The following is a 22,754-nucleotide window of genomic DNA, read 5'->3' as shown; positions in this document are numbered from 1 at the left end:
GGTTGATGGCGGCGTTGCTGTGACTGACAAGATTACATTGTTTTGGGAAGACTCTGAAAAGTGTTTAAACTGTAGACTGGAAAAGCCTTGCATGTTATGATGGAGGCCTGGCTTGTGAAGTTTCAGAAGGAAGCAAAGACTCTATTTGTGCTATTTGTATATTATTTGTGTATTAAGATCTGTGGTTAAGGTCATTTGGGATTGTATAGCCAGCTATGATTTACAGGAGACTAGCACCACTGAAGTGTGAAACCTTTGCTTTTCTGGGAATTTGATGCTGGCTCATTGGGGCTCAGAGGTTAGTGGCAGTTAAAGAGAGGCCAGCATCACTGGTGTGAAATCATTTGAGAGTATTTTCTCAGGGTCAGCATACAGAAGCTGTGGTCTAGAGCTGCTGAAGCCAGTTTGGTAGCCAAACTGGTAATATGTGGCTATCTCCCACATTGTACTGGTTTTGAGGGTGTGGGGGGAGTCACGGGGAGCAGACCATTGGTGAAGACGCACCCTCAGTTGTAGTGGAGACCCCAGCATACTGGAGATGCTAGGACTATGGGATGCCTGTTAAGAACCACTGCTAAGAACAATGGGATGCAGCCGGCCTGAGACTATAAAAGAAATTGTGTGTGATGCAGACAACAGAGCTGGAAAGTAGAGTGGCCCAGGACCTTTGGAGCCTAGAGGATGACGATGGGGCCCAGATGTCAGGAGCTGAACTTTTTACACTGTTGAATTTTGATTTTGTTTTAGTTTGAGTGTGGCTGTGCCCTCCTTCTTTCCTCTTGGAGTGATAAAGTAGTTAAATTAGTTTTCATTTTATAGGAGGGAATGTTTGAAAGACCTTGTACTTGTAAAGAGATGCTATTTATTTTCAGGTGTTTTAATTTTTTTTTAAAAGACTGTGGGTTTTAAAAAGCTATTTACATTTTATATTGTAATATTGGTATTAGGAGATACTGGCGATAAATAAGAAAGGAAAGGTTATCGTTTAAAAATTATGTATTGATATATCATGTCGACAAGGGATTGACTGTCCTGGTTGTTTTTTGTTACCTTGATACCAGCTAAAAGGACTCCATCAGATTGCCTGTTTGCAAGTCTGTAGGGCATTTTTTTTTTTTTTTTTTGACTGATGATTGATGTGAGAGGGATCCAGCTCATTGCGGGCTGTGCCCACCACACTGTGGCAGGTCCTGAATTGTGTAAGAAACAGGCTGAGGAAGCAATGCAATGAAAGACAGTAAGCACCAGTTTCCATAAAATCTGCTCGAGTTCTTGTCTTGAGTTCCTTCCCTGACTTCTCTCAGGGATGGACTACAACTGAAGTCATTCATTCGAAAGATGGTTTTGGCAAGTGTTTTATCATGGGAATAGAAAGCAAACTAGGACAGCAAAGCAATTTCATTGTTTTTTTTTTTTTAATTTTTAAATTTAAAGTAAAAATCTTATTTTATATACCAATCCCAGTTCCGTCTCCCTCCCATCCTCTCACTCCTCCCACGACCTCCCTATCTCACCCACCATCCACTCCTCAGGGAGGGTGAGGCCTCCCATGGGGGATCATCACAGTCTGTCCCATCATTTGGGGCAGGACCGAAGCCCTCCCGGCTGTATCTAAGCTGAAAGAATATCCCTCCATAGGGAAAGGGCTCCAAAAAGCCAGTTCATGCACCAGGGATAAATACTGGTTCCGCTGCCAGAGGCCCCATAGACTGCCCAAGCCCCCAGCTGACACCCATGTTCAGGGGGCTGCTTTGGTCTTTGCTGGTTCCCCAGCTGTCAGACTGGAGCCCATGAGCTCTCACTTGCTCAGATCAGCTGTTTCTGTGGGGTTTCCCAACATGCTCAGTGCTTAGCTGTGGGTCTCTGCTTCTGCTCCCATCAGCTACTGGATGAAGGCTCTATGATGGCATTTAAGATAGTCATCAATCTCATTATAGGGGAAGGACATTTAAGGTAGGCAAGGCAATTTCTTTTTGCAAAATGGGAATATGGAAACCTAAACTGGGTAACAAGCCTGCTAGGGCAGGAAATTCACTTGATTTTTTTTTATCTTCTAGAGACTTAAAGTTCCAAACTTTTAAGGGCCAGAGATGATTCTATGCTGTAAAATCTAGAGACTTAGGATTCTAGGCACTTGAGTTGTTGCTCAGGCTGACCACTGGCAAGTAGCCCTGTTCATTAGCATCCTGTATTTAGTGTACTTGACAGTATTGCTTGGCAATAGCAGACAGGAGTAAGTGGTATTTTCTAATGTTAGAGCTTTCCCTTAGCCCTAGAGGGACTAAGCTCTCAAGTTTGGGATACCTGTAACCCTTGGTAGCTAGCTCCCTGGACCTCTCCCAGCAACCAGGGCCTATAGTTTCTCTCTTCCAGTTCTCCACAGCCTTCTGCTTTTGTTCAGCTTCCGCTCTCCAGTCTCTCTTGCCTTCTCTCTGCAACTGTTCCTTGCTCTAATACTTCTGATCCCTTGCACAGATTGCAATGCATTAGTGATTAACTCAAAGTTACTAATAGTGTGTCAGGCTTGTCTAAAGGAAAAAAATAAAGCACTTCCCCTCCCAGGCCTTTAGGTAGAAGTGAGTCCGGATTGAATTCTCTGCTTCATGTTCCCCATGCCTCTGTCTCTCCCTGGACAAAGGGCTTCACTCTATTTATGGAACAGCACATGAAGAAGGAATGGGAGAAACCCTTAACGGAGTTTTACAAGGGGTTAAGTTGATGGCTTCATCACACCCCAGCTGACCCAGACAGCAAACATATCTATCAACCGATATCCATAAATGGTTGCTTCCAAATGTTAGGGTAGATGCTAGGAAATTGTTTTCAGCTTCTGGATATGCTGCTTTCAGCAAATATACACGTACATTGTCTGGATGAGAGGCATGAAAAGCATGTAATTTAAGACTACAGCTATGCCCTAGCTTAGATTGTAAAAGCTGATTACATAGATAATCCAAGGCAAATAAGGTTGGTTGCTACATTGTTCTCTTAAAAACAGATTACATGAGCAGATCGAGGACCTCGTAGGCCAGCAGTCCTAAGTCTTAAGTGACTTCTAGATGTGTGAGTAATTTGTCCATAAGGGTCCAGCAAAAATACAAGTCTCTTAGAATGTGAGACATATTTTCGGAATATTGCGCCTGCCAGTTTCTGGAACCACTCCGCTGCTTTCTTGTCAACATTGTATCATGGCCACTGCTGCCACATCTCCTGACATTGCTGCCTTTGCCACCACCATGGCTTTGCTGTAGCTTTTGTCACCCTTTCGCTCTAACAATGGACTTTTCCCATCTGGGCTGATTGTGACCAACAACACGAGGAGCTCTTTTTGAGTTGTTGGTCAGGGCTGTCTAAAGGTATACTAGTCAGGGTTCTCTGAAGGAGCAGGACATACAGAATGAATCTCTCTCTACATCAAGGGGAGTTATTAGACTGGCTTACAGGTTGTGGTCAGGCTAGTTCAACGATGGTTGTCTACCAATGGCACCTTCAAGAAGCCAGTAGCTGTTCAGTCCATGAGGCCGATGTCTTGGCTGGTCCTGAGTCCCTGCTAGAATGCTGAAGAAGCAGCCTCTAATGCCAGTGAAGAAGGGGGGAGCACACTGGCAAAGAGCAAAAGCTCTTTTTTTATCTAGACGTCCAGCTGCAGGTGTGCTGCAGGCCAGAGGTGGACCTTCCCACCTGAAAAGGTCAGCATTAAAGGGGTACCCTCCCACTTCAAATTATTTAATTAAGAAAAACAACAACAACAAAACCCAAAAACCTTACAGGTTTACCCAGCTGCTTGGGTTTTAGGTACCCAAATCCCTCACAAAGACACTTTCAAAATATGTAATCTATCACCATTGCTCTTCACTATTCTGCACAAAGTGGGAAGTAAGTCCCCATTTCTAAAGATGTCATGCGCTTAGGAGACAGGACCCAGAGACCCCTGAGCTAGCACTGCTGACTGCCACTCCATGAGAGTTTTCATGCAAACTTCCAAAGGAGCAGCGTACCAATGGTCTTTCTTAGCCGTGATGCCTAAGTGAACCACATCACTGGCGTGCATGGCACGTCAATTCTGGAGGTGCATTAGTGGCTGTGGTGGTTTGTGTGAAGATGGCCCCTACCACTGTTAGGAGGTGTGGCATTGCTGAAGTAGGCGTGGCTTTGTTGGAGGAAGTGTGTCACTGGGGATGGGCTTTGAGGTTTTGAGATGTTCAAGCCAGGCACAGTGTCACTCCCTTCTTCCTGCTGCCTGACAATCCGAAATGTCTAACTCTCAGCTACCTGTCCAGAACCATACCTGCCTGTGTGCTGCCACGCTTCCCACCATGATGATAATGGACCGAACCTCTAAACTGTAAGCCAGCTCCAGTTAAATGGTTCCCTTTATAAGAGTTGCTGTGGTCATGGTGTCTCTTCACGCCAGTTAAAAGCTCCAGTGTGGGGGCTGGAGAGAAGGCTCAGCAGTGGCTGCTCTTCCAAAGGTTCTGAGTTCAATTCCCAGCAACCACATGGTGGTTCACAATCATAGTAATGAGATCTGATGCCCTTTTCTGGCCTGCAGGCATACATGCAGGCAGAACATTATATACATAATAAATCTAAAAAACAAAAAAAAAGTTCCAGCATGGAGCAGGAGGTGTTCTCCTGGGCACACCTCTAGCTGAGGAACTATTTATTGGCAGTGGGTGCTTGCTAGGGGAGGGGGAGTCACTTTCCTTTGGGCGGGTGGCCACTGGTAGGTTTTCCCACACTCCATTGGATGATCCATACTTGTGCATGTATGGGCAGCATAGAGTTCCAGAGGAATGAGTCCATCATAGTGGGAAGGCAAGGCAGTAGACAGGCATGTTGGCCAGAGAAGGGAGCAGAAATATCATATTCTCAACTACAAGCATGAGTCAGAGGATGTGCAGGAAGTGGGGTGAGATTATAAACAAGCAAAGCCCGCCTCCAGTGCCACACTTCCTCCAGCAAGGTTCATCCTCCCAAAGGTTCTACAGCCTTCTCAAACAGCAGCACCACCTGAGCCTATGAAGGACATTGCCATTCAAACCACAACATAGGAGATAGCAGGTATGGAAGTTTTACTGTCATTGTCACACTGGAGTTGAGCAAGTTGCTTTCATTCAATAAAAACTACTTTTTAGACCTACACTTCACAGCACTGCACCCCATCTTCTAGCACATTCCTTCAGTCACCTCCTCTGCAATATTTTCTGCGCCTTGGTGGGGAAGAGGGGAAGGTCTAGATCTACAATGGCTTCCTGTTCAGTAACCAGGTAAATTCCGACAGGTCATAGTGAGACACACAATACTTGGGGATAGCTCATTTCTTTCAGTGCTGCTATAGTGGGTGGTCTCTGCAGAAGACACAGCTACCTAGGTGATCTTGGATCTGCTAAAATTCTGACTTCTGCTTCAGTTTCTGTTCTTGAACTGAGCATTAGTAAATTCTGGTGCCACCTTGTTGACGTTGGCTGATCTTCAGTGCTCCAGATGGCAAGAGAATTACCTGGGCATCTCTTGGGATAGGAGCAAAGTCTTACTGATTTTTGCATTAGCGTGTTGATGGGATAGGCTCCCCAGTGATGCCATGCTTCATCAGCTCGTGTCATCCATGAGGTTTGTGATAGTTTGCCTGGATATGGACATTCAGTGATATTTGGGTCTTTGTTGATTAGAAAGGCTTTCAGTAACGGTCTGGACTTCTAAGACTTCCAGGCTTATGGATTGAACAACTAGCTAGCTTGCCTCAAGTCTCTCTGCCTCTTTGGTGTGGAGACAGCTGTCCTTAATTTGTCAGCTCTATACAATCCAGAGTCAACTGTAGAGACTCAATTGAGAAATGAATTGTCAAATTAGATTAGTTTATGGGTATGGCTGGGGGGGGGGCATTGTCATGCTTGATGTGGGAGGAGCAAGTTCACCATGGGTGGTACTGTCCGTAGGCAGATGGGTCTGAGCGGTATAAGAAAGCTATCCCAGAATAGGTCTGAAAACAAGCCAGAAAGTAAGACGGTAAGTAGCATTCCTCTATGGTTTCGGCTTCAGTTCCTGCCCTGACTTCCTTTAGTGATGGCTTATGATCTGAAGTGTAATTCAAATAGGCACGTTACTCTCCCAAATTGCTTTTCGTCAGTGTTTTTTGTTTTTAATCATAAAATGACAGCCATTGTTGACCTCTCAGAATATTGTATAAGGCAAGAAATCCCCTTTTAACGTGTATTCATTCTGCTACTTATTGTGGTGGCTTGAATAAGAATGACTGACCCCATAGGCTCACAGATTTGAATGCTTGGTCAACAGGGAATGGCACTCTTTGAAATGATTAGGAGGTATGGCCTTGAAATGATTAGGAGGAAGTGTGTCATTGCAGGTGAGCTTTGACATTTCAAGGGCCCAAGCCAGGCCCAGTGTCTCTTCTTGCTGCCTGCAGCTCTGAATGTAGAATTTTCAATACTTCTCTAGCACTATGTCTGCCTGTGCATCACCATGTTCCCCACAATGATGATAATGAACTAAATCCCTGTAGTAAGCCCCAGTAAAATGCTTTCTTTTCAACAGAATATTGACTAAGACAGTTATGTTCCTCTAGATCTGCCCAATACACATTATGGTACTAGATGTGGTTCTACAGAAACAGAGTTGGGGTGGAGTCATGAGGATTAATGCTAATTGTTAATGTGACATAGTCTAGAATCACCTGGGAGACGGGTCTCTGGGTATGCCTGCGGGAGATTATTTTATTGTGTTAAGTGAGGTGGAAAGTCCTGCATGCTGTGTGTAGCATCGTTCCCAGGCTGGGATCCTAGACTAAGGAAGGATTCTTTTAGTGATTAGGAAATATGAATTCTTACACTAGTGCTCAATATATTGCTTCTGTAGAGGAAAAACTGGCATCATTGTATCTAGCATAAGCATTAGAATGAAATAGTTGTTTTCTCTGTATCTAGAGTAAACATCAGAATGAATAATTATTTTCCAGAAGTACTTAGATCCTGAAGAAATCACTGTGGAAAACAGTGATTGTTTGCTGTTATCTATAGAGTTGTTTTTCTGAAGGAGTTTTACAGCCCTTGCGTGTCTTGGTCAGAGATAATCTTGGCACAACTGGATGTCTTGGATTATTGGGTACTGAAAACAGTACACAATAAGGACTTGAGTGGCAGGGTTCTGGTGCTTTGCTTTAGAAAAACATATAGATTATGTTAGGGTGTTGGTCTGAGGAACTTGTCTTACCCTTTAAAAACACTTTTGTGCAACAATCAAAAGTATGCCTTTGACAGCTGTTCAAGGTTCAGGTTATAGAAACTGTTCCAGCTGCCAGACAGGCTAAAATATCTTGGAGCGACTCTCTTTCTTTGATCAACCCATACAATACTGAACACCCGACAGCTTCAGATGACCCTTACAGAAAGCATATGTGAGTTATGAAGAAACATGCCTTGTAGACGTTGGAACTCATAGAGTATGGCGTTGGCTCTGAGGAACACTCCTCCATTGCTGGTGGGAGTGCAAACTTATACAGCCACTTTGGAAATCAGTATGGTAGTTTCTCAGGAAAATGGGAATCAGTCTATCTCAAGATCCAGCAATTCCATTCTTAGGCATATTCCCAAAAGATGCACATTCATACCACAAGGACTGGCTATTTGTAATAGCCAGAACCTGGAAACAACCTAGATGCCCCACAGTTGAATGAATAAAGAAAATGTGGCACATTTACACAATGGAATACTACTCAGTAGAAAAATGGCATTTTGAAATTTTCAGGCAAATGGATGGAACTAGAAGAAACCATTCTGAGTGAGGTAACCCAGTCACAGAAAGACCAGCATGGTAAGTACTCACTCATAAGTGCATATTAGACATAGAGGAAAGGAGAACCAGCCTACAATCCACAACCCTAGAGAAGCTAGGACACAAGGGGAACCATAAGGGACATACATGGACCCCTTGAGAAAGGCAAAGGGACAAGAGCTCCTGAGTGAATTGGGAGCCTGAGGGAGGGGAAGGAGAACATGAGCAATCGCGAAGGATGAACTGAGGGAAGGACAGAGGAGAACAAGGAAAGAGAGAGCTTAATAGAGGGAGCCCTTATGGGCTTAACAAGAAACCTGGCACTAGGGAAATGTCCAGGGATCCACAAGAATGATCCCAACCAAGAATCTAAGCAACAGTGAAGAGACTTCCTTAAATGTCCTTCCCCCTATAATGAGACTGATGACTGACTACCTTAAATGCCATCACAGAGCCCTCATCCAGTAACTGATGGAAACAGAAGCAGAGATTCACAGCTAAGCACTGAGCCAAACTCCTGGAATCCAGTTGTAGAGAGGGGGGAGTGATGAGCAAAGGGGTCAAGACTGTGTTGGGGAAACCCACAGAAACTGCTGACCTGAGCAAGTGGGAGCTCACGGACTCCAGACTGACAGCTGGGGAACCAGCATAAGACCGAACCAGGCCCCCTGAATGTGGGTGTCAGCTGGGACCTGGCCAGTCTATGGGGCCTCTGGCAGTGGAACCAGTATTTATCTCTAGTGCATGAATGGGCTTTGGAAGCCCATGCCTATGGAGGGTTACTCTCTCAGCCTAGATACACAGGGGAAGGCTTAGGTCCTATTCCAAATGATGTGACAGACTTTAATGGTCCCCCCACGGGATGCCTCACCCTCTCTGAGGTATGGATGGGAGGTGGGATGGGGAGGTGGTGGGGGGAGTGGGAGAATGGGAGGGAAAAGGAACTGGGATTGGTATGTAAAATAAGATTTTTTTAATTTAAAGAAAAATTAATTAAAATATCATTAAAAAACTTAAGCAAAATAGTCCGATGTCTAGCCTCAGGTTTTTTGTGGTAAGTAATGTGAATTACAGTGTGTTGAGGACACTGGAGGCAGGAGACACTCTCAGAAATCTTGGGGAGGGAAAAGAATAGGGAGCCCTGAAGACAACTTCCCTGGGCTGCCCATTGACCTCACCTCTGACAGCTGTTTTTGTTAGCATTTCTTTAGTTACTCTCAATGAGAAGGCTAGAGTTACAGTCAATCTGGCTTAGCTACCACTGTTTGTTGCTTTCCAAGCTCAATAAAACGTGGAATTTTTTTCTTCAGTGACCTACTTTACTTACCAGTTTGTGTTTGATTTCACTAATAACACTTCAAATCCTGCCATCATAAATATCCACAAGGACTTCCTTCCTATTGCGCACTGTGGTGTTGGTCCAGTTGCTCTGATTTCCTGGTCTTAGCTTTGGGACCCAGAGACTGCACAGGAAATTGAGTCAAAAGCTTCCCCATTTGCCAAAGAAAGGATACAGTCTAATTTGGCCTTAGCACCATCCACTCCAAGTGGCCCCAGGCTTCGTGGACCACTGTCTGGAGAAGGGGTATCTGATTCCAGACACTTCCTCTTAGGAAGGAACAGTGCTGCCAGAATGAGTATGTAGCCATCCGCACCGTCGAGGGGTAACCTGAAGATCCTTGCCAGAATGACTTCTCAGAACTCAGCTACAAACTTTCCCTCCTTGGATCCTGCATCATAACCTTGTCCTCAGGACCCTCTGAAGGAGCACAGGGACTTTTTCAGGGGATAAGGGGCATCATGAATCTAGTGACAACAAGTCATCTGGTGTCCAAAGACAAGCGCTAACAGGGTTGCTCACTTTGCTGTGGTGCAGCTGCCCGTCCTTGTCAAAGACATCACGAGGTTCTGTTCCTCCAGGTCCTGACTCATTGGCTGGAATAAAACCTTGGTGCTTGAGGTCAAACAGCCAGAAAAGGAGGGATTGGCCCCTTGCTGGTGTCACCCTGGAGTCCCCCAGCTGGCCTTGGCCCCAGGGTGGGTACATTTATATAAATAACACTTAATGCCAATAGAAAGAAAATATTTAAAAAGTATTGAAAAATAAGGATTGTACAAATGTGTGGACTACGGTATAGTGTGTACAATGTATAATGGTCAGGGTGACATCGTCTCAGACATTCATCACTTCTCTAAGTTGGAAACTTTCCAAATACATATTAGCTAATTAGAAATATTTGGCTTATTTTTGTGAAGTTCATTTATCCTATAGTATTAGAGAACCCACCTTTGTTAAGTGTGAATTAGGACCCTCTGTGGGTTCATGCAACTGAATATGGGGCCTGACTTGTTTGGGTGACTTTTGCTGTAATAGAACAGGATGACCAAAAACAACTTGGGGCTTTTGCTGGCCAGTTTTCTCAAGCTGATAAAAACAGGAGTCATCTGAGAGGAGGGGACCTCAGCTGGGGCTTAAGAATCAGCAGTAACCAGCAAGATACCAGAATCACTGAAGTGAAACCTTTGCTTTGCTGGGATAGTTGGTGCTGGTCAGCTAGAGCTGAGCAATTACGTGGAGAGTAAAAGAACAGAGCAGCATCATTGAGGTGAAATCCCGGGGGAGTGTTTCTTTGGAGTTAGCACACAGAAGCTGTGTTCCAGGGGTGGCCGGCATTGTACCTTTGCTGGTGTCGGAAGGTGGTAATGTTCACCACAGTGGTACTGGTTTTGGAGCTCATGGAGAATAGTTGAGGCTTGGCACTGTGTAGTCGAGCTGGAGTCCCTGAAGAGAGCCCAGTAGAGGCTACCGGTGAAAGTGCAGCCCAGTTGCAGCAGAAGACCCTGGAATTTTGGAGATGCCAGTACCATGGTATGACCACCAAGAACAGCATCGGCTCTGAAGTGAAGCCAGGAGGCAATCTGTGTGGGCTGCAGAGGATGGAGCTGGAGAAGTCACTCAGGCCCTTTGGAGGAGCCCAGACTTGGACACCCAGTTATTTACACAGTTGGAGTTCATCTTTGCTTCTGTTTGTTTGTGACTGTGCCTTGGTTCTTCCTTCTTGAAATAAGAAAGTATTTGATTTACTTTTAATTTTTATTTTATAGGACTTGTTGAATGGGTTCTTTATAGGCATACTTAAGTACAGAACAATTTGGAAAAGTTTCCTGGTGCAGTACAACCCCCTGTGCACAAGGAGGCATATCTACATTGAAACTCTTTTCCTAGTCCACATCACTTCTTCCATGAAGTTGGGTTCTCGAGACAGGCTGCATGTGTTACCTTAAGGGCCTATGGGAGGCTCTGGTGTGGTGTTGGTCATACAGATAGCACAGGGGTAACCTAGGCTTTAGCTACCTCTTGTTCTGGTTGTGGGAGCTTGGGGGAGCCCCTGACCTCACAGGTAATGCAAAGTTCACATAGACTATTAGCCACTTCTGGTCCTGCTTGTAGGAGCTTGGTATAGCCTGGCCCTACAGGTTATTAATGTCCATTTCCAGTCTTCTGGGTGGAAAAACAGGCTATGCAACTTTTTCTTTGAAAAGACATCCCTGCTTCTGATCTCCCCAGAGCTATCTGTGAGTCTGAGGACCTTTGTGCTCCCAGTAGTTGAGAGACTAAACTTTTAAAGAGATTTACCTTTACTTTAAAGAGAGACTTTAAAAGAGACCTTGGATTTTGAAAAAAGACTACATTTTTGTAGGCAGATGTTTCTTTCCCACCCACCAGTTCCCAAATAACCAACACAGGGACTAATAATGTTAATCGTAGCTCAGGCTTGTTACTAGCTAACTCTTACACTTTAAATTAGCCCATATTTTTTATCTATGCTTTGCCACGTGGCTGGGTGACTTTTCTTAGTACAGCACACCCATTTTGCTTCTCTCTGCATCTGCTTACTAGTCTTCAGACTCCGCCCCCCGCCCCCCAGGACTCTCAGTTTGACTCTCCCGCCTAAACCTATTCTGTTCAGCTATTGGCCAGCCAACCTCTTTATTGAACCAGTTACAGAGATACATTTTCAAATACAATAAAGGAATATTCCAAGAAAAATTTAAAGTGTTTAAATTTGTAAAGAATGTGGGTGTTGTGGAATAACCTTTTTGTACACTGTGAAGGTATGCCTTTGTAGATTAAAGTTTTTGTTCTGCCTGGTCCCGCCGCCCTTTGGGCCACAATAAATACACAAAGACGTTTATTGATTAGAAATTGTTTGGCTGATGGCTCAGGCTTCTTATTGGCTAGCTATCTCTTAATTATTAACCCATAACTACTAATCTGTGTATATCTACATGGCTTAATCTTACCAGAGAACGCCCAGTGTATCATATATTCCCGGTATCTATATGGTGTCTTCTCAAGGCTCCTCTCTGCCCAGAATTCTCCTCATCTGATAACCCTGCCTATTCTACCTGCCTGGCTACTGACCAATCAGTATTTTATTCATCAGCCAATAAGAGAAGCATATATACAGAAGGACATTCCCCATCATGTCTTTGTCAAGGTACCTTCTGATTGGTTTAATAAAGAGCTGAATGAAATGGCCAGTAGCTAAGCAGGAAGAGGTTAGGCAGGACTTCCAAGCAGAGAGAGAAGAGGAGAGGAATCTAGGCATGGGAGTGATGTCAGGAGATGGAGAACAAGCAAGATATGTAGTTGGAGAGGTAACAGCCATAAGCCACAAGACAGCACTTAGATGAATAGAAATAGGTTGATTTAAGTTACGAGTTAGTTATGAACCAGCCTAAGCTATAGGTGAAGATTTCATATTAAATCTCTGTGTCATTTTATGTGAGCTGTGGCCCAAAGAAAAATCTAACTACATATGGAACTTTTTTTTCCAATGTGGAACTTTATTAAGTCTATAAAATGTTTTATATTGTGATGCTGATATAAATGTGTGATCTTGGGGATGAACAGGAACAAGAAAAGTTGTGGCTTAACAGTGATGTTTGTGTGTCAAATTGACAAGGAGTTCCTTATCCTGGCTAGTTTTCTGTCAACTTGACACAAGCTATCGTCATCTGAGAGGAGTGATCCTCAACTGAGAAAATGCCTCTAGAAGATTAGGCCATAGGCATGACTATAAGGGGCTTTCTTAATCAGTGGCTGATGGTGGAGGGTCCAGTCCAGACTCCTAAAACCTCTGCATCGACTCCTGCTTCCAGGTTTCTTCCCTGTTTGAGTTCCTATCCTAACTCCCTTTGAAGATAAACTATAATGTAGAAGTGTAAGCTAAATAAACCCTTTCCTTCCCAAGTTGCTTTGGTCATGGAGTTTCGTCATAGGATTAGTAACCTTAACTAAGGCTGGGAGAAAAGGTTTATTTTGCTTATGTTTCCACATCACTGTTCATTATTGGAGGAAGTCAGGGAAGGAATCTGGAGACAAGAGCTGATGCAGAGGCCATGGAGGGATGCTGCTTACTGGCTTGTCATGGCTTGCTCTGCCTTCCCTCTTGTAGAACCCAGGACCACCTGTCCAGGGATGGCCCGCCTATAATGGGTTGGCCCTTCCCTCATCAAACACTAATTAAGAATGCCTTGATTTTATGGAGGCATTTTCTCAATTGACTTTCCCTCTTCTCAGATGACTATAGCTCATGTCAAGCTGACACAAACTAGTCAGCACAGGGCACTTGTAAAACTTGGTAACAGTAAATGTTTTGTGAATATGAACAACCAAAAATCAACACAAAATCCAACACATAGTGGGCCTGAGGTGTTTCTGGAAACACTTGCGTCCACCACTTAATGTCAATGGGCTGAGGTTTGGAACCTACACCATGTGCTCTTTGCCCTGCAGCAGCAAATGAATACTTTCTGAAACAGACTAGAGCTCAACGTCTGACGTGAATTTCAGTGTTTTCACTATGGGAAACTTTTTACTCCAATAGAAATATAATGGCTTAGTCATAGAAGACAAAGACTTCCATTATTTTCTTACCACCGACTCTCAGCATGTAATAATTAAGTTGGTATGTCTTTGGGTAGCATGTGTAATAATAATTCCGTGTGGCTACTGCACTCGAGCTTATAGCAACTAGTGTTACCTGCACGGGCCTGTGCCATCAACATTCCATCATGGTCAAGGAGACCATGTGTTTCCTGTGTGTGTTGCCTCTGTGTGTTTCCTGCAGGCAGTTTTGCTAGAGTGCCAGTGTTCTATATTGCCCTGAACAACCAAAGAAAGAAATTTACTCTGGAGTGTAATTCAGGCTCTGTGGCAGCATAGAGGAACAGTTTCTAGGAACTGAACCTCAAACAACAATGCAGAGCATTTATTGGTTGTTACACAAAGGTTTTTTTTTTTTTTTTTAGGGGTGGGGAGTAAAGCAAGTTCCTCAAAGCAAACCTTTGATTTAATCTATATGTTCTCCAAAGGAAATGGCCACGCCCCCTGCCACGTCAGTGCTTATTGTGTACTCTTTGTGGTACCCAATAATGGAAGATGTTCCAGGTGTGCCAGGACTGTCTGGTGATCAAAGTCATGCAAAGGATGGAAGGCTGCTTCAGAAAAACTGCTCTGTAAGTCACAGAAAATAATCTGTTTCCTGTGATGATTTCTTCAAGGTCTAAGTACTTGTAGAAAGCAACTACTTCATTTAAATTTTTACCCTAGATACAATGAAAAACAATGATTGTGTTTCAATGTTTACCCTAGATACAAAGACTCTACTAGATTTCCACTGCACTTTAGAAGGGGGCATCATATTCCTCAGTGGTATAGCCATTGGTAGGTTGCTCATAAGCAACCCTAGTTAAGTTCAGTAGAGTGCACATGAACGGCTAACATACACACATACACACAGGGGAGGGGGTAGGACTTCCAAAGAAGAAAGGGGAGGGGATTGGGATGAGAGAGGATTATGGGAGGGTGTGATACAAATCCATTAGGAACATATTAAAATTGTCAGATAATTAAAAAAGAATGTTTGACTTTAAGAAATGATTCTCAGCACTGGGAAGTTGGATGCAGGAGGATCAGGAATTCAAGGCCATAGGCTACATGAGACCCCGTGTCAAAAAGAAAAAAAAAAAAAAACCAACAAAACTTTTCTGTTGATGACTTTTGAGCTTTACATAAAAAAATTCATTCAATGAATTTTGGTTTATGATTAGAGCATAATTTCCAAAATGACTCTTGTCAGGCTTCTACTATATTGTAGCCTGTATGTGTTTATCCAAAGTGTGTTCTTAGCATTGAAGATTTAAACATCAAAATATCAGTTAGCTCTGAAAAATGTTGATGTTGGTATGTGTCTTGCAGTATCAGTTATTTAACCAGAATTAATTCTTTTTGTATAAAAATAAGAAATTGTATGCACCTCATTATCTCACAAACTTGATTTCATTTCTAATAAATAGTAAAAGAATACATACTACAGAATTGTTTTAAAATAAAACTCTTTATGACTTAGCATCAGTAAATGTTTGATTTATATACCAATTTTATGCATTCATCTATTAGACTGGAAGGGATCATGTGTACAAAAAGTTTTAAAATCTCTGTTATAAGATATCTGAAATCATTATGTGTCCTTCCAATGGCTCCTGGCCCATAAGCATCCTATTTCCAGTCCTTCTCTCTTCCATACCATTCCCAGGTTCTGGTGACCTCCCTTTCCTCTCCTCCTCCTCTTCTTCCTTCCTCTTCTTTTTTTTTCTCCTTTTCTGCTGGGCATTGGATCCAAAGTCTTGGGATATATATATATGTGTGTGTGTGTGTGTGTATTATATTTTCTACTTTAAGATGAACTGTTTACTTTCTTCACTCGTGAACATGTGATATTTGTCCTTTTCTGTCTGATTTGCTTTCCTTATATAATGCTCCCTAGATCCATTCATGTTTCTTCAAATGATGTCATTTTATTCTTTTATAGCATGTTGCAATAAACATGCTAGGGCAAGTGTCTCATTGAAATAGGAATTTCAGTTCTCTTGTGTATGTACTTAGTATGGAATGTCTGGCTCATATCTTACTTTCCTCCTTCCTGTTTTTTTTTTTTTTTCCCCTCTGTAGTACTGGGGATTGCACCAAGTGCTCTACCATTGAGCTGTATCCGGAGCCTCTTTCTTACTTTTTATCATGAGACAGCATCCTGTAAGTTGCTTAGGGAAGACTTGGTTCGTCCTGTAGCCCAAGCAGGACTTGAACTTTAATCTTGCTGCCCGAGGCTCCTCAGAAGCTTGATTATAGGCTTGTACTCCAGGCTCGCCTCAGATGGGAGCTCACTTCTAGACTTTGAGTAACCTCCTGTTTTCAAAAATAGCAATACTAATTTATACTTTCATTAAGAATGTGAGATGAGCCAGATGTGGTGGCACATGCCTTTGGCAGGGGCAGGTGGATCTCTGAGTTTGAGGCCAGCCTGGTTTACAAAGTGAGTTCCAGGACAACCAGTGCTACACAGAGAAACCCTGTCCTGAAAAACAAAAAAAAAAAAACAAACAAACAAAAAACAAAAACAAAACAAAAAACCCAAAACAAACAAACAAAAAACAGCAAAACAAAACCACGAATAAACAAATACAAAATGAAAAACGAAACAAAAAGAATGTGAGAAGCTTCTATTCCTACACCCTTGTAGCATGCTTTTGTCTAACCACAGCCATTCTGAGTTGAAGTGATATCTCATTACATGTTTTTAAAAAATTATGTGTATATAATTGTTTTGTCTGCATGTATGTCTGCACCGTATATGTGTGTGGTGCCTGCAGAGGCCAGAAAAGAGTGTCAGATCTTCTGGAGCTGAAGTTACAGACTGTTGTGAGCCACCTTGTAGGTGCTAGGATTTGAACCAGAGTCCTCTGGAAAAGCAGCCAGCACTCTTAACCACTGAGCCCTCTCTAGCCCCTCATTATGGTTTTGATTTGCATTTCTTTGATTAGTGTTGTTGAACATTAAAAGAAACTTGATCTCGCGCGCGTGCGCGCACGCACACACACACACACACACTCATTTATCCTCTTGGAAAGTATCTATTTGTCTATTTATTTGTTTAATCACTCATTTATTGTGGTGCTGGGATTTGAATTCAGGACCTTGCACAATTGTAAGCCATTCTGTTCCTGCCTACTGCTCCCTTGACCTTTTATAAAGTTGGAATATTTAGTGTTGATTTGGGGAAGGCTGATGAATCGAAATTCTTATATTCTAGAGATGAACCTCTTGCCAGATGAATAGGAGGCCTCCCATCTGGAGGCTGTGTCCTTTGTTAATTGTTTCCTTTGCTTGACTTTTATTTTACTTTTTCAATGCCAGCTTTAGATTTGATATAATCCCCTATGTCCAGTCGAACTTTTGTTTTCTGTCTTTTTGGAATCTCCCCCCCCCAAAAAAAAAAGAAAAGAAAAAAAAAGTTCCTTACTTAGGTCAAAGTCCTGAACTGTTTTATTTATTTTTTAAATATTTATTTTATGTATATGGGTGTTTTGCCTCGTCTGTGTCCCTTTCCCACATCAATAGTGCCCACAGAGGTCAGAAGTGGGCCTCAGATCCCCTGGAGCCTGAGTTACAGAGTGCTGTGAGCTGCCACGTGGGTGCTGCTAACTGAACCCAGCCCATTGGCAGGGCCAGCCAGTGCTCTTAACTGCTGAGCCATCTTTCCAGCCCCTTGCCCCCAAGCTTTCTCCCAGTAGTTTCAAGGCTTTGACTGATTTTGAGTTGGCCTTTGTGTACAGCAAGAGATAGGGTTCTAGTTTATTCTGCATGCAAGCATATTCAGTTCTCCAGCACCATTCATGGTGTTCTTGCTGACTTTGTTGAAAGTCAGATGCTGGGGATTGAACGCTTGTCTTACAGATGCCTGGTAATGGACCTGAGGTAGGGAAGGCCTTCCCAGAGTCTCAGGTAGCTGAGAGTAAGGAAAGGTTTTGCTTGATTCTAAAAGCAGAATTCGATGTGGTCTTGATCTTCGGGTCCAGGGAAGGAATGTGGAGCTTTTTATTTTTATTTTTTTCCCTTTCTTTCTTTGTTGATTTAATTTGAAGCTCAGTATGGATTTCTCCCCCCCCCCCCCCATCCTTTGGTCTGTAACTTAATTTAGGACACACCAAAATAAACTGATACCTTTCTTTTTTTCTTTTCTTTTCTTTTTTTTTTTTTGAGGGCCACATGTAGTCTCTGGACTATAATTAGCTCTATACTATTTTGTAAGAATCACATTTTCTCTCCAGTTTGCAGATGTCTGAAACTTTGCTAACTCTTTTGCTTTTTTTTTTTTTTTTAACAAAATAAACTTGTCGGTTATTTTTTCTCTGTTTTTTTTTAAAATATGGATTATTTGTTAAGTTAAGAAAGCCCTGGTGACTTACTTTTAATATTCCAAAGTTTTAATAAATCGAGGATGCATTTAACTAGTGAGTAGCTTGTGGGATCCTACACTCGCTGTTACATGTGTGGGAACTTCCGATTACTGACTGATCACATTAGTTCACAGTAACTCAAAGACATCCTGAGGGATGGTTCCAACCTGTTTCCTGGGTACACCCCGGTAACTAAGTTTTTAAAAAAGACTCTTTAAGTTTCCTTCCTTTCCCAGAGCAGCAAAGGGAAACTGGATCCGCTGCCACGTAGGAGTTTCCAAATCATCTCTTGGGACCTAAAGGGATCAGGCGCGCGGCCTGGCAGTCGAGCGATCTTCTCCCGGCTTCTGGAAGCGGAGAGGGCAGAGGAAGTCCTGGGAGCTGGGCGCCCCTCCGGTAGGGCGCGGCTCCTCCCCTCTGCCTTGCTAGGGGCGGACTCGGGCGGCGGGGAGGGGGGGGGCGGGCGCTGCGACCCGGGGCTAGCCGGGAGCCCTTTCCACGTTTGCAACGCAGCGGCGCGCCCAACCTTGCCGCTCACCACTCCTGTCCAGGCCGTGCGATGGCGATCGGGGCCCAGGGCTGGCGGCCCGGGTCTCTGCTCCTACTGCTACTCTGGGTGACCGGACAGGCGGCTCCCGTGGCGGGCCTGGGTGTGAGCTCCGAGCTTCAGATCGAGCGGCGCTTCGTGCCTGAAGAGTGTCCGCGCACGGTGCGCAGCGGAGACTTCGTGCGCTACCACTACGTGGGGACTTTCCTCGACGGCCAGAAGTTCGACTCCAGGTACCCCGTGTCCCCTCACTCCCCGGGGATCTCCAGCAGCCTTCCCCTGCCCCATCCGCCGCCCTCCTTCCTGCCCCTGGAGGTGGGTAGAGTCTCCCTCCCTCGACCGCAGCGGGAGGTGGGACCTTGAGATTGGGGTCGGGACAATCCTTCCCTCCTTGCCCGGTTCAACGGCACATGCTTTCACACAGTCGTGTAAAATGGCCACTCAAGGAGACCTCCAAGAGTGGGTAATGTCCGCCCGCTGCCTTCTTAAAGGTCCCTCCTTACTGGCTCTTGAATTTCATCCCTTGAGGACTAGCAGGAGGCGGAGGCGGCGGCTGATAATCACAGCACTGTTGAAGAACTGGGCAGCTTTCTGTTTTGCATATATAAATATGCATGAGTTCATTTAAATGTTTTGGGCGTTCCAAGAAGAACCTTGCCTTCACCAACGAGGTAACCGTGACCGGCAAGGCCTTTGCAAAAGGCCTATGCAAACGGTGGACTCAGGCCACGGGAATTCAAATGCAGTGCCTGTGTGTAACGTCCTGTGCCTTCCCTTCCGGCTTCACAAAAATTGCAGGAGAGGTGGCCCAGAGCAGCCCTGTGGTCTTGTCAGCATAAACTGTCTTCAAGCCTTCTCTCTCTTCAGCCTCTCTCCTCTCCCAGGCTGTGGTTACTAACCTTGGGCTGTGGCCTCATGGTGAGCCACTCCCCTAGACAGAGAACTGTTGCATCTCTGCTGTGTGTCTGAGTGTGCTTATGAACACATACAAGCAGCCACCCCTGTCTGTTTTGACATTTCAGGTAGTGAGTATGTAAAAGTAATTTAGCTTGTTGGTACTATGTGACTGATGCGGAACAAGTGCTTAGATATGGTCATCTTTATTGTTAAGTATATTTGGGGACACATAGGGAGATTGAATGCAAGGCTTTGTATATTCTAGGCAAGCTCTCTATTATCGGGTTATATCCCTAGACCTAGACATATAGCTGTTTCAGCAGTAGCTATTATACCAACCATTTTTATGGAGGTACCCTCATGCCATGCAATTCTAGAATGCAGAGGGCTGGTGAGATGGCTCAAGGGTTAAGGTCATGCCGAGCATGATGACCACAGTTCAATCCCTGGAACTCACGTAGTGGAAGAAGAGAAATGACTCCCACGAGTTGTCCTCTAACCGCCACATGAATGTCATGCCCCCCAATAAATGAATAATGTGTAAAAGAAAAACCTGAAAAATTAGATTATACAATTTTGTGGGTTTTAATATGGTCATAGAGTGTTGTATAAATACCACAACTATCTAATTCTAGAGTGTTTTCATCGCTCCAGAAAAATGCTGGGCATCTTCCATCCTCCCTCCCATCTGAGCTTTCAGGAAGCTACTATTCTGGACATTCATATAAAATTGAGTTATGCAATATGATTTATGGTGCTCTGTGTCTGGCATTTTTCACCTCTCATAAAATTTTCAAGTTTCATCCATGGTCAACATGTCAGAACTTCACTCCATTTCATAGATACAGACACATACAGACACACTCACACTCACACACACACACACACAAACATACAGACACAAACACATATACACATGCACACACACATACATACACATGCACACATAGACACACATACACAGAGACAAATACACACATACATGCACAGAGACACACAGACATAAACACACACGGATACACTCACACACATACACACACAAACACACACAGACACAAACACATATACACATGCACACACATACATACACACACATACATACATATGCACACATACACACAGACAAATACACACATAGTGCACAGAGACACACAGACACAAACACACACACACACACACACACACACGTGTCTAAGTTTTTGAGGCCCAGAACATCAAAAATAATTACCAGTTGTTTTCCATAATGCACAGAACTGTCATTCCTTCCATCAGTGTTCCTATTTCTTTATGTCCCTTTCAGCATTTTTGGTTGTCTTTAACAATCTCATTTTCTGGGCATGGTGGTGCACTCAGCAGGCAGATCTCTGAGTCTGCCGCCAGCCTAGTCTACGTAGTGTGTTCCTGGACAGCCGGAGCTGCATAGTGAAACCTTGACTGTCTCAAAACACAAAACAAATCAGAAAACTCCAAACCCCCAAATTACATTTATTCATTTAGTGTGTGTGTGTGTGTGTGTGTGTGTGCACTTGTACGTTCACGAGTGTACATGCACATGCATGCTGCAGTGTGGAGGTCAGAGGTCAGCTTACTGGTGTTGAATCTCTTCTTTCACTGTGTGCAGCTGGGAACTGAACTCAGGTTGTTGAGCTTGCTGGCAATCTCTGTCCCTGGCTGAGCCGTATTGCTGACCCATCATAAAGGTTTTGGCCCTCATTTCCCTAAAGATGTACTCTCTGGTTATTTGTATATCTTCTTTGATTTGTTCCTCTCATTATAAAATAGGGAATGATTTTTTTTTTCTTGAACTGAAAATAATGAATAATTCCCGTTAGAAGAGGTTCTACTCTTTAGGGAAGGCTGCCACTGTGAGGCAGTATAAGACCGTGGAAAGCTCACCTTCATGCTACCATGGCATTTATGCACTGTCTACCCTCAAGGGGTCCAGTCTTTGATGTTTCTCTCTGATTCTGTCATTCAGCTTAATCAGGTAATTGCGAACCAGTGAGTTAGCATGGTAAGAGCAGTAGAGCCAAAAGGCCAGACCTAGTTTCGCCCTGCATCTTCACATATTTTAATTATTTTCAGGAGAATTCATCTACCCTCACAAGACAGTAAGGAAGATTCAGCAACAGATGAAAAGAAGTGAGGCTAAGAATGTCCAAATGACTTGCCCTAGACACTTAGAATTGCGTGGTCATGTGGGGCTTTTAATGCAGGCAGTTTATGACCATAATCTCTGCTCTATAGTCAGCCCATAACTATGATGGGAGAGAAGAAAGAGGCCGTGGGCTCACACAGAAGGGTTAACTGTATGTTGTGCGTGTGCAAGAGGTGGGTGGTCAGGGTGGAGTTCCTGGATTGCGGGGGAAGACCTAAGGAAGATTAAAATATACTAGGGAGGCTCGGGGAGGAGGTATGGCTGGTGGCAGGGTATGGAGGTGGGCGCATGGTGTTGTAGACATGAGGTCTGAGTGAGAGTTGAAGGAAGGCAGAAAAAGCAAGGGATGCTAGAGGTGAAGATAAAAAAATGAAAGACTTTTCAACCTTTTAATAGAATTCTTCATATTTGTAGGAAACAATGTAATAGCTAGGAGCTAGCTAGCTTTGATGGGATCTTTTGCTTTCTAGATATGGGCCGTGTTGGTGTTTAAAGACAGTAGAAAGTCCATGACGACTGAGTCCTGGGGCCCAGGGACCAGCTTTCCTTTGACGAGTGGCTTTGATGGAAGACTGAACAGGAGGGAAAGGCACTGAGAAGCTGTTTGTCTCACTGTTAGGTCCTTTTCCTTTGGAATCTGTGAAATGTTAGGATATGGGCACATGCAGGTGTCCTCTGAGGCCAGAGGGCTTGGATGTCCTAGAGCTGGAGTTACAGGCAATTGTGAGCTGCCTGATGGGAGCTGGGAACCAAACCCACGTCTGCTTAAAGAGCAGGATGAAGTTTTCCACTGAGCAGTCTCTCCAGCCCATAACTTTGGTAGTCTGACACAAAACGTGTGTAGAGAGGAGCATCTGGGAGTTTGGACTTTGGCTGCTTTGGGGTTTTGCGAGAAGAAAATAGCAGCTGTCGGCCTGATGAGATGGCTCAGTGGTTAGAGGTGCTTGCTGCCATAGCTGATGACTCACAACCTTACCCTCCCCATGAGTAGCTGTTAAAAAAGAGAAAAGAAAATGATGACATGCATTCTGAGTAGACTCATAAAACATCAAGAGT

The 22,754-nt window shown here is 43.9% G+C and overlaps 1 protein-coding gene across 1 annotated transcript in view; it reads left to right on the top strand.

Moving 5' to 3' along the window:
• The first annotated feature begins 18,366 nt into the window (after positions 1-18,366).
• The window catches only part of Fkbp9 (FKBP prolyl isomerase 9), a 48,509-nt gene continuing 44,121 nt past the window's right edge, over positions 18,367-22,754 (top strand). Inside the window, exons 1-2 of the mRNA XM_051202780.1 lie at positions 18,367-18,492; positions 18,648-18,876. Of these exons, the coding sequence (XP_051058737.1) occupies positions 18,656-18,876 (221 nt within the window). The 5' untranslated portion in view covers positions 18,367-18,492; positions 18,648-18,655. The remainder of the gene's footprint in view (positions 18,493-18,647; positions 18,877-22,754) is intronic.

This window comes from Phodopus roborovskii, unplaced genomic scaffold (assembly GCF_943737965.1).
Source record: "Phodopus roborovskii unplaced genomic scaffold, PHOROB, whole genome shotgun sequence".
Lineage (NCBI taxonomy): Eukaryota > Metazoa > Chordata > Mammalia > Rodentia > Cricetidae > Phodopus > Phodopus roborovskii.
Note: the sequence above shows the minus strand (reverse complement) of the source record. Positions and strands in the feature narration are given on the sequence as shown.